This window comes from Phoca vitulina, unplaced genomic scaffold (assembly GCF_004348235.1).
Source record: "Phoca vitulina isolate PV1807 unplaced genomic scaffold, GSC_HSeal_1.0 scaffold97, whole genome shotgun sequence".
Taxonomy (NCBI): Eukaryota; Metazoa; Chordata; class Mammalia; order Carnivora; family Phocidae; genus Phoca; species Phoca vitulina.
Window position 1 is genome coordinate 408,512 of NW_022589800.1, and position 12,438 is coordinate 420,949.

The following is a 12,438-nucleotide window of genomic DNA, read 5'->3' on the forward strand; positions in this document are numbered from 1 at the left end:
TAGCTATCATTATTGGTTGGTGGGCTCCTTCAGAGGAGGGGCATGGAGCTTGGGGAGGGGGGAGACCAAAGGGAAGTACACTTTCAGGTTCTCTTAGGCTCTGGTCTCCTCACACATGCCTCCTTCCTTTTAGCTCAAGGGAAGTCACATCCAACTGCCTGCAATGCTCAGGGCTGGCACCTTCCTGCCGCCTCCAACCTGGGTTCTCTTTTCTGGAATCCCTAGATTCTGCTGAACATGTGGTTGGACTCTCAGGAAATCAACTCTCGTTACTGCCCCCCAGGACACAGACAAAGCAAATAAACTCTGCTCGATGGAAGATGCAGAGGCACTCAAGTTCAGGATTTTCCGTGATACTGATTTGGAAGAATGGGTCTGAAGTTTGGACTCCGAATCATCTCAAAAAGACATTCAATTTTATAAAAAGGAATTTAACTCTTCTCATCAAAACAGCTCAGCAGAATGACAGTGGCCTCTACCTCCTGGAGGTGACTGATGACAGTGGGAGAGTTGAGAATCACCAGTTCCAGGTTTCTGTATTTGGTGAGTCCCTAGGACAGCTCAGCCTGCCTCTCTGACTCCTGCAGGGCTTTTATTTCCAGTGCCTTTCTGATCAGAATCTCTGCTTCCAGATCACGTAGGGACACTTGAAGTAGTGGAGGAGAGGAAGGTCCTGGACAGAGGGAAATGCCAAGTGTCTCTGTCCTGCTCGGTCTCCAGAGGTGATAATGTGAGCTATGTTTGGTATAGAGGGAGCGAGCTGATCCAGACACCAAGCAATCTCAGCAAACTGGAGGAACAGATTGATGTCAATGACTTGGACATATATACCTGCAATGTCAGCAACCCGGTCAGCTGGGTAAACCACACCTTCACCCAGAGCTGTCGGAGTGTTGACAAGCGTAAGTGGAGCACTTTGGACTAATAGGGGCTGAAAGTGTTGGACCCCATAATCAGTCTCATGCCAGAGATACTGGGGTATAAGATCACTTGGCTGCCTCCTCAAGTGCCTTGGTGCCCCTCCCTGGGGTGGTCCTGGTCTCTGGGCACACAGTTCCCATAAGCCCAGGCCTATCTTAGTCTGGGAAGAATTTTATCCCCATCAAGAATCTCCTAGGAGATGCAAGTTTTTCTTTCATGTAGGGAATGTTTAGCTGTTTGGTGGGTCAAAGCCCTGCTACGGCTGCTGATCTTCACTTCCTTCCTCTGAGAGACTGATGGAGACTTGCTTCCTCCTCCCAAGGAAGGATAACTCCCACAAGCCATGTAGTTCCCCAGGAGGTAACTATGGTGTACAACAGTGCCCTAGGTCATGGAAGGATGATCACAGGGGTTCCTGGAAGAGTTTCTTGGTTTATTGCTTATGCTCATCCTAAGAGTTATCTATCTATCTATCTATCTATCTATCTATCTATCTATCTATCTATCTATCGATCTATCTATCTATCTCATCTATCTATCATCTATCTTTATTTATTAATATATAATGTATTATTTGTTTCAGAGGTACAGGTCTGTGATTCATCAGTCTTACACAATTCACAGCGCTCACCATAGCACATACCCTCCCCAGTCATCCTAAGAGTTATCTTGAGTTAAGTTTGCACCAAGTTTTATCGGATAAATAAAGACTTAATGTGTCGTCAGCATGGGCATCACAGGGAAAAACCTACTTGCTGTCCCTATCCTTAAGGAACTTACAGCCAAATAGGGGCAACAAAACTAGGCATTCCTAGGCAAAAAAGAAACCAGCGAGCTGAAGCAATCTGGAGTGACAAGGACAGTGGCTTTTGGGTCATGTCAGCTGTGGTTTCATTATTCACCAGCTCTGTGATCTCAGGCAGATTCCTTACCCTCTCTGAGCCTCAGTTTTTCTCTTGGGTAAAATGGGGATGATAATAGGTAACTCCCAGGATTGCTGGTGGGATTACATGAGGTGATGTTTGTGAAGAGACTCACCAGCTAACATCTGGAACACGTAATTCCTTTCCCTGCCCCCCTTGTTGGTGGGCTCGCACATCAGGGCACATGTGTGACACAGACGGTAAGTGTAGACGTTCCAATGAGGAAGATCAGTGGTGGCAGGACTGGAAGGGAAGGGGAGGGGAGGGCTGCCTGGCACAGAGTGGGTGCGATATGTTTTGCTGAGTTAACAAAACAATGGGTAGATGTCACATTTGCTGTGCCGGATGCTTTACATGTATTAGATCATATGCTCCACTCCCTTATGTAGATAACATCATTTCCTTTTATACATGAGAAAATGGAAGCTCAGAGAGGTTAAGGAAGTTGCCCAAGGGCACAGAGCCAGGCCGGTCAGATATTAGTACCCATGCTCTTAGCATCAGTTGGGGAAGTCACCCAACTGCAGAGAGACAGCCTTGATGGTGCAATCAGTGGGACGTGAGGGAGGAGTGTGGGTTTGAAACAAGTCCTGCAGCAGACAGGTGGGAAGGGAGGAGAGAGAGGCTGAAAGCTCAGGCCTCGTGCTTTCCATGTCCCTAGAATACACCTCTGTGAACTTTCTGATGATCATCGTGATTTTTCTAATCACGCTGTTGCTGGGTGCCCTCACCTGCTTCTGTGTGTGGAGGAGGAAGAGGAAGCAGTCAGGTGAGTGAGGGTCCCCAGGAGGTGCTGTTGTCCCACCTGACATCCCCAGCGGCATGCGCCTGGGAGTACAGCCCCTGCTTTTCCTCTGGAGCTTGGGACATGTGTGTGTGCATGTTTAGGGGAGGGAAAGCTGCTGGGCCCTTTCTCCCAGGTCATACCTTCTGGGGGTCCTCGGCGTGTTTACAGCGCAATGTGCAGATTTGCCTGCTGGTGGCTGGTTTGTTGGGGGACAGCCCGGCCCGATGGAGTAACTATGTTGGGTGGTTGCTGCTGCTGTGGTCTGTGGGCATCTTGGGGAGAGCACTAATCTGCCTCCTTCCTAGAACCTTTCTCAAGGTCTTGGCTGTCTGGGGTGGAGGTGGAACTGTGAGAAGCAGAAGCCTGGACAGGATACCCTCTGGAGGTCTCTGCAGCTCTGTCTTTGCTGCTTTTCTCCCACAGAGACCAGCCAAGGGGAAACTCTGACAGTTTATGAAGACGTCAACACCATGCAAAACAGAAGTAATCAAGTACGGTACACGAGGGGCTGGGGTCTCTCTCCACTAGCCTGGAAGAAGCTTCTGGGGAGGATAGCCATTAGGAGCAGGGAGACAAAGGGTACCACACAAGCGTCCTCTCAAAGTGATCCTCAGCCCTCCCATCTGTCTTCCCCACCAGCCTCCTAGCTCCGGCTGTGGAGGAAAAGCAGGACACGAGGGAGAACCTACTGAGAAGGATGGAGCCCAGCACACCCACTGTAGCGGGCAGAACGTGGCTCTTCTCTCCCCAGACGGCACCCTAGTGGCCCTGTTTCTGCCCCAACTTCCCAGCAGCACTAAGCCCCAAGAAGAATCCAGCGTTCTTGTCTTTTGTGTCTGGCCACAAAAGACTTTTGTCTCCGGCCCCTGCACGTCCAAGTTTACTTCTGTGGGTCCCTTGATTGTTGCCCTGGCTGCGGAGGATGCCAGCCTGACCAGCCAAAGCATCCAGTGTGGTCACTAGCTCAGTGGTCTGCGCTCCCAGCTTTCTGGGGGGAGGCCTGAGTCCGGCTGAGGTGCTAGAGAGAGAAACCGGGTTAGCTCAGAATCAAGGAGCCAGAGCGGCTTCCTCCGAGAATCCGCTGACAACCTCTCCCGCCGTCGTCTGCGGGGAGTGGCCGCCTCAGCCTGGCATGCAGCGCTGTAGCCGGGGAGGGCCCTGCAGACGCTGCAGGGCGCCCCCCACGGCTCTGGTCCCCCCCACCCCGGCAGGGCAGAAGGGAGACAGGCCTAGGGGAAAGGCAGTGCCTAGCTGGGGAGGCCAGGAGGGGTGGGAAGGGCCCTCTTCCCAGCGGCATTCCTGGTGCTCCACCTGAGGAGGTGAGGCGGGCAGTCGGCGCCGTGGGCTCTCCCGCTTTATCACATGTGTGAGGCCTTGTAGAAGAGGCAAGCCTCTTCCCTCGGGTCCGGGCTCAGTGGGAACCAGGGATCGGGGCAGCTTCCCCGGCCTGTTTCCTTGCCCCATTAGTGGAATATCGGGATGTGAAACAGCTCCTGGGACAAATTCCTGAGAGCAAGTGCATCTATCTACAGCTAGAAGCCCAAATGCTCGTGACAAATGGCGTTTCTTCCCACAAAATGAAGATTGCTTTAGGTTAGGTCAATGCAGGAGGAGAGTGGAAAATAACTAGTCAGAGTATAAGTGGGGGGGGTGCTTCAGGCCTGTTTCTCTGCCTCTGACTCAGGAGCTCCTCCCTCTGCGGCCTCCTCCCTTGCTGGCTTCCTGCTAGCTCCAGGGTTCGGTCTGAAGGCCTAAATCTCAAGTTCATGTGTTCTTACTCTGGGGCCCAGTTCCGACCTTTCTGGAGACACTTCACTCAGGTCTGGGCAAAAAAGAAAAGCAGGAAACTTCTGTTTCTTGCCTGATGCCCGTGACTCTCTAGCCTCCAAAGATAGTGAGCGTTTTTCTGCTCCTTTGAGCTCCTTCCTTGTCTAACGAACCCTGCTGGCCTCTTCTTGCTCCCCATCAGAGCCCAGCCTGGCAATATGCGCTCAGGGGTGAAACACCTCCAACCCAGTCTGCTGTGGGCAGGAAGGGAACAGGAAGGGTATGGTCTCTCTGCCTCTGGCCTCGGGTCCAAGGCTTCCCCCAGCTCTGTAGCTGCCTGGGGACTGGCTTGAGGCCAAGGGCAAACTGGCCACGAAGTCTCGATCTAGAGAGGGAGCTTTAAAACAGTGAAAGCCTCTGAATTTCAAGGCTCAGATCACAGCCCCACTCAGGGCTCAGCCCGTTATCAGTGGTCATGTGGCAAATTTGGCTGAGAAGTCCGCAAAGGCAAGTTTCTAAGTTACCAACGTAAAGCCAGTGATCGGAGCCCCCTTGGGCAGGGTCACTCGGTGCAATCCCTTCACACGTGGGTGGTCCCTTGCACGTGACACTAAGTCCTGTGAGTTGCTCTTTCTACTGCGGCTCCCCATCCTGGGGTGACGAATGACCACCTCCTTCACCAGCTTCCGGAAGCCCCTCCTGTTTGCTGTGTCTCTCCCCACCCAGTCCCAATCTGGACAGACACAGCCATCTGACCACGTGCCCCTTTACTCTTTCTTGTGCAGGAACAGAGGCAGAATCGCCCCGGAGAAGGAAGCACCATGTACTCCGTGATCCGGTCCCAGGTACCACGTTGGTTTCTCGAATCTGTTCCAGGCCTGTCTATGGGGCTTCCTAATGCCTTCCAGAAGCTCACAGTTCTTGAATGGCAGAATAAGGGCTTCGTGCTCCTAGAATCTAAAAGCGTGGCCTCAGCTGCATTAAATTGTTTGAAAAGATCTGTGTGGCTCTGGAGTGTCTTGGCAGAGCTGAACAGAGCCGGAAAGTCTGATGTAGGTCTTCTTTTTCCCTCCATATGCCTGGCAGCAGGTGTGGTGCAGAGAGCCGGTAGGAGGAGGAAACTCGTCAGGGGACTCAGCTTCTGTTTTCTCTCCCTGCTACTTCCAACACTTGGGGCCCTTATAGTTTGTTTGTTTTGTTTTGTTTTAATCTCGGCTCCTTATATCTGTTTTCAGGAAAGGATGTATCTGGGTTGTTCTCTTTTATCTTACAATGCCTTAACAATAACAATTTTTTAAAGTTTACTTACTTGATATATATATAGAGAGAACAAGCAGGGGAGAGGGGCAGAGGGAGAGGGAGAAGCAGACTCTCCGCTGAGCAGGGAGCCTGACATGGGGCTGGATCCCAGGACCCCAGGATCATGACCTGAGCTGAAGGCAGATGCTTAACTGACTGAGCCACCCAGGCGCCCAACAATAACGTTTATTAAGTACTTACTATGTCTATTTTCTTAATGAATCTCACAAAACAGCCTCATGAAGTGGGTCTAATACAACCTCCATTTCGCAGATGAGGAGACAGACACAGGTTAACTAATATGCTCTAGGCTGCAGAGCTGAGCTAAAGGGCTTCTGAGCCTCCACTCCAACTGCCCCCTCCCTGACTTTAACGTTCTGGGATTATAGAAATTTACCATAAACTGGAAAAGCATCCTCTAATTTTGACAGCTAAAATGACATTATCGATAACCCGGGCTGGGGCATCTGTCTCAAGGGAAACACTGCCTCTTGGTGGCCAGTGATGAAAAATTTCTGATAAATATGACAATTTTTTTTCTTTTTTAAAGACTTAAGTCCTGAAGCAGTAACCTCTTCAATTTGGTGGCTAAGCTGCCGGACAGAGGAATGGTGATAGGCTTCAGAGAAAGATCAAGAGAAAGAGGAAGAGGAGAAAGTGAAGGACAGAGGGGAAGGGAGGACAATGAAAGAAGAGAGGAGCTGAGGAAGAAGGGGGAGAGGGAGGGAGGGAGGTGCTCAACCCTCACAGCCACTCTGGAATTCCCAAGTTGGGGGTTGTCTCCTCCTGTTCCCCACAAGATAATATGATTCACTGATAGTGGGTCAAAGTCCAAGAGCCTTAAAGAGAGATGTAGGAGTGACTGTTACCTGCTAGTTTTCTGGCTTTAGCCACATTGGATTCTCGCATGAGGAATCTGAATAAATGCAAGGAAGAGCTCATCTCAGACTGAGATGTTGAGTGAGGAGCCTCCTCCTCTGGAGCTTCTTAGAAGAAGGATGGCTACCTGCCTTTGAGAACACTTGGTTCAGGTGCAGAGAAGGCAGTCATGTTGCCAACGGGAGGCACTGAGGTGTTGAGGAAAGACCTCTGGCGAGTCTGGGGTTTAAATTCCACTTCTACTGTGAATACCCTGTCTGACTTGGGCTATTTACCCTTTTGGAACCTCATCTGTAGAATGGGGCAAATGATGATCATTCCTCTCATGTAGGTGTATTATAAGGGTTGCAGAGAATACAGGTACAGAATAATGCTATCTTCACTGACAGAGGGGGACGAGCATTCAGGTTGTCTGACCTCCTGAGTCCAGGGTTCCTTTCACTAATGCTTAGGGCTTCTGTCTGGGCAGGGTTGGGGGGAGGGGTGGAAGAGATGACCTCCCTCCCTAGGATTCTGTTGGATCTCTGCTTCTGAAATACCTTTATTTCTTTTCTCATTAGTCTTCTGCTCCTACATCACGAGAAACAAATACATTATATGCATTGGTACAGCCTTCCTGGAAGGTGAGTCTCCTCCTCCAGGGGGTTCTGTGGATGCGGATGTGGATTTTGCACGTGCACATGAGTTTGCACAGGGTGTGTGCACTTCCATTGTGTGTATCTGAGCAGCTTGGGTTAAATGGCTGTATTTAAATGTTAATGGGCCAACTAGAAGTGCCTTTCTGGTTCTGTTTGGAGAAAAAGAACAGCTCTGAGACTAAGAGAACAGTGGATTAAAGGAGCCTCTAGGAGTTTCTATGGGACAAGGACAATCAGAGACAGAAAGGTGGTGCTTTGTAGAGAGACCACGCCGTCTTTTGGAGGCCAGCTGAGGCTATGACGAGAGATACTAGAGGGGTTTCCAAGGTGGGGGAATATAGCCCAGAGCCAGAGGAGTTGCCCAGACCTAGAGAGACACAATGTTGACTTTCAGGAAACCAAATATAGGTTCTGACCAGTCATCTGCTTGTGGGGGCCTCTGGGCTGAGGCAACCCATCACAGTCCCCTCAAATCCTACTCCAAGCTAAGCTCACAGCTCTTTTGTGGACCTGGTGCCCATGGTCATTTTTTCACCTTGGCTGGGAGAGGGGTTGGAAGAATGGTATTTCCAAGGCTGGAGTCACAGTACAAAGACATAAACTTAATGTGGTAGTATGGGAAGTTGGGAATATGCCGAACTGTGGAAGTGTTGAGTACGTGCAGGTCAAGATCAAATGGGGGAGAGGTTATGGATTTTCAGACTTTTTATTCACCCTCCTTCCAATATGTCATTCAATCTCTTAAGATTCCACCATGAGAGATATTTATATTTAAGTTATATGCTGCAATGCATGGCCATATGGATGGTCACAGGCACCATGGTCACATGCTTGTTGTTACTAAGGAGACTCTACCTACCACTGAGAGTGCCTCTGAATTCCAGTGTTTCTAGGGTTTCGCCAGGGTCAGGGGATGTGTGTGCCAGAGTGCTTACACTCGGGGTGTGTGTGTGTGTGCTGGGAATGTGTGTATGTGTCAATCTGAGAGGTATGTGGGTGTGGGATACCAACCTCTGACTTGGGTTCAGAAATGTCATGTCATACACAAGTATGTATTGTGCCTTCTCCGGAAACTATAAACCCCATTACTTACTCTTGGGGTAGGAGATTCTATTCACCCCTGGCTGTGGGTTCAGGGATTTTTTTGGGCCCTGAGTCTCTTTGGGGGCCTCTCATATCAGTGAGGAGTGGGACATTTCCTGACTTGAAGTTGAGCACTGTTAACCCTCTGAATTTCCAGTTTGAATCGAAGAAGAAGAAGAACCAGAGTTCTTCCTCCAGTTATACCATCTACGAAGAGGTAAGATTCTGGAGCTCCTTCTGAATGGGTTCAGTGCCCATAGAAAAGCCTTGAAATTGAACACTCGTGAAAAAGCCATGCAGAGTCTCAGAGTTGTAGAGATTTTAGGGGTTTTCTTCTCTCTTTTTTTTAAAAGATTTTATTTATTTGAGAGAGAGAGAGAGAGCACACAATCAGGGGGAGGGGCAGAGGGAGAAGCAGACCTCCCGCTGAGCAGGGAGCCCAACATCGGGCTCCATCCCAGGATCCTGAGATCATGATCTGAGCCCAAGGCAGACACTTAACCGACTGAGTCACCCAGGTGCCCCCGAGGGATCTTCTTACCCACATTTTCGTTTTAGAGACGAAGAAACTGAGGTCCAAGGAAAGTAAGGGTCTAATTCAAGGTCATAGCATGTGTTAGGGCTGGACTCTTATTGGGGAGCTTGAGTTTTAAACTAGGGCTGTCCTCCAGCTAGTTCCCCAGCTGTGGGCTTTACACTGGACATCTCTCTTTTCCAAGGGTGTGTGGGGTGAGGGAGCAGAGAAGGGAGGATAAATAAATCTAAATGATTTTCTAAAGTTAGCAAGTAATTGGGAACCATTCTGGGGCATAGGTAATCTTAAGCTGCTGCTGGAATGGACACTGTAAAGTGACCATTGAGCCTGGTGGCTGAATTGAGTCCCATCAGGCCATTTAGGGAATGAAAAATAGGGCCTCAAAAGTTATTGGGGGTGTATTATGTATTTGGTAGCCTGCTAGTGGCTTCATGTGAATTATCTCATTTAATCCTCATAGAATGCCGTGAGATAGGTATAATTATACTTCCCATTTATACCCAGAGAAATTAAGGCATGGAGGGCACTCCCACCCACTAGCTTCCACCTGTGGTCCAATAAAGACGCTGCCGGTGGTCACAAGGGAGAAGGTGGATGGGTGCCCACTGGGATTCCTGGTGCTTCAGCTGTAGTCCCACATCAAAGCCAACTGGACAGCCCAGGGTTGTAGAGGACACTGTGTGGGCCAAAGCAATTTAGGTCATGTTAAAAAAACACTGGAATTGGAGCCAGAAGAACTGGCTTCAAGCTCCTCCTTTACTTCATACTAGTTGTTGGCCCTGAGTTATTTCACTTCAAGGTTCATTTTCTTAATCTGTAAAATGGGGGTAATAATTTGTATGTCTCAAGGTTGCTATGAGGATCTCCTAGTGGGAGAGGGTCTGAAGTTCTTCTTTTCTCCCACAGGTTGGAAAGAGACGACTCAAAGCCCAGAACCCTGCACGACTGAGCCGCAAGGAGCTGGAGAACTTCTGCGTATATTCCTAGCTGCTGCAGCTGTCCTCTCTTATATCCCAGCATTGCTTTGGGAATCAGCTCCATAGAGGACACCACATGAGTCTACAGAATGGTGCACAGTCTAGAGAGGACATGGGACTTCGTTTATAGTCTATGTCTTATTTTGAAAATGATTGCTAATCAGAGCAAGACTGTTAAATAATAACTCTCAACTTACAGACTGGACGAGAATGGGTAGACAGGTTGGGTAGTTCATAAAAGACTGCAAAGCAAGTTCAGAGCCACACAGCAAATTTATCAAGTGCTATGCAAATGCAGCGTGCTGTTATTATTAGCATCAAGATCCCTTCCCCTGGTTTTCTAATGTTTTACTCATCTTTCCTCCTCTCTAATCTGGAATGACCACATTTCTAGAACCTCCCCTTGCCCAGGCCCACCTTCCAAAGAGGGAGGAAAGATAATGGCGACTCAGAGGAAGAGAAACAGCGCCCCCTCTGTGAGGAAGGACTGAGTAGCTGTAAGCGGCTGGCCACTCCTCCAAGGGGGACGGGTCTAGGCTTTCCTCGAATACAGAGGAGAAACTCCCCCACCGCATATTAAACCTTTACCTCTGGCCACTAGGTCACGAGGGAGAATGGGCAGGAGTGAGAGTAGATGGGGCAAAGCAAGCTGATCTCCGAGTGGAAAAATCACCCTGAGCCCATTGCTGTCCTGATAATTGGACAGTGAGACCAGCTTTACCTACAGTATGATGTATGACTTACAAAAACACATTATTAGAAATCTACTTGAGCTTCTTCACAAATTCTTCACAATTGAAAACCATATTCTATTTAAGTTCTGAGTCCTGATAAGCGCTCCCCACGGCATATGCTGGAGGAAGGGCTCAGCCGGCTGAGCAGCTGGGAACTGGACACTCTGCTGGGCTCCCCTCAGTCGTCAGGCCAGACTCTTCCACGAGGCTGTGGGGACCAGAGTTGAGACTCCGGCTGAGCCCAGGAAGGGGGTGAGTGTGAACCGAAAGAGGTCCTACTCAGAGACCCCAACAGTGGCTATTGCATGGAGCCTGGTTCTTCAATTGCCCCATTCTGTATTTAACATATGAATTTAATATAAAACTATGCTGTTATTCAGAGGCATTCTGTTTCTTTTCTGAGTTAAATTTATGTGTCCCTTCCATATTCTGTACTTTTCCTCTCTATAGCTGCCAAAGGGCACTTGTGTCCATCAATAAACACCTGTCTGTTTAATTCCTACTGGAGAGGGGTCTGGATTCTTTGCAAGCCATCGGAGTCTCCCAGCCTTGTTCACATTGGAGCAGATGATCCCAGGATCCCCAGATCCCCAGATCCCAGGCCATTCCGTCTCATGGGGGATAGCCACAGCTTGCACTTGCTCATGCCCTGCCTGATCCCTCTCCCGTGGGGGCTGTTTGGCTGGCCCGCTGGTTTCCTCCTGGAGACAAGTGTGGACAGACCACATTTTGAAGCAGGTGTCAAGGGTAAAAAACCAGGAAAACATATACAAAAGGAGTCTGGGGGCTCCAAGGCACGTACTGGCAGGTCAGTGCCAGAGTCAGGAGTTTGGTGAGCAGAGGGAGCAGGAAACGATGGGGGTTGGAACAGTTCAGATGAACACCAGAGACACTGACCATTGACCCGGGCTTTCATGCATCCTGAGTTGTGTAGATCTTGAACTGGTCAGTTATGCTTTTAGGGGTGCTGTATTCTAGAGTGTAATAATGTACAGCATTATCATATTACATGTCTTCACTGAGCTTCTGTAATAATGCCTTATGAGGATGATTATCCATGCAATGACCACCCAGTGAAGAAGCAGTCGTTAAGCTTCTGCTGCGTATGAAGCACTGGTTGGTCCCCGGGAGTACTCATTACAGGACACAGAAGACATATTGGCTCCACAGGACACGTGCAGGAAAGTATGACAACAGAAGCACAACATTAAAGGACAGACATGGGCTTCCAGGTGCACGTGACACAAACGTACACTACAGTATCGGGCGCCTGGGTGGCTCAGTTGGTTAAGCGACTGCCTTCGGCTCAGGTCATGATCCTGGAGTCCCGGGATCGAGTCCTGCATCGGGCTCCCTGCTCAGCAGGGAGTCTCCTTCTCCCTCTGACCCTCCCCCCTCTCATGAGCTCTCTCTCTCAAATAAATAAATAAAATCTTTAAAAAAAAAAAAACGTACACTACAGTATCATGAATATAAGTCAAAGGTAGTGCAACTTACAGGCAGGGAGATAGGGCTGAGCCATAGCTGTGGGGAGAGGAGAGGTACTATGGTTGTTCCCCATCCAGACTGAACAACGAGGAGAGAAGTTCTTTGGGGTAAATATGGGAAGGTTATATGCTAGAGGCATTTTAAGCACTTAAAAATATATCAAAAGAATGATACACATATATGGTTAAAAACAGAAATCTGCAGTACAAAAAAGTATGCAGCAAAAACAACAACCCAGTTTACTCCCTGGAGGCAGCCACTGATAAGTATTTCATATTTTCTTTTGGAACTTTTGTATAACTATATAAGCATATAGATATACATTTCTTTCTAACTGGTAGCATGTGATACACACTGTCCTGGGCTTTGTTCTTTCCGTTCTTAGCGCTTATTCCATATTAGCACAT

General features: G+C 49.0%; 1 protein-coding gene across 1 annotated transcript; it reads left to right on the plus strand.

Annotated features, from left to right (window-relative positions):
- Positions 1–320: 320 nt before the first annotated feature.
- Positions 321–10,942, plus strand: CD244 (CD244 molecule). The gene is made up of 8 exons (XM_032397159.1): positions 321–543; positions 633–902; positions 2,506–2,613; positions 3,055–3,122; positions 5,184–5,243; positions 7,137–7,199; positions 8,455–8,514; positions 9,739–10,942. The coding sequence occupies exons 1-8, from the start codon at positions 321–323 to the stop codon at positions 9,817–9,819; spliced, it is 933 nt and encodes a 310-aa protein (XP_032253050.1). The 3' UTR covers positions 9,820–10,942.
- Positions 10,943–12,438: the final 1,496 nt, after the last annotated feature.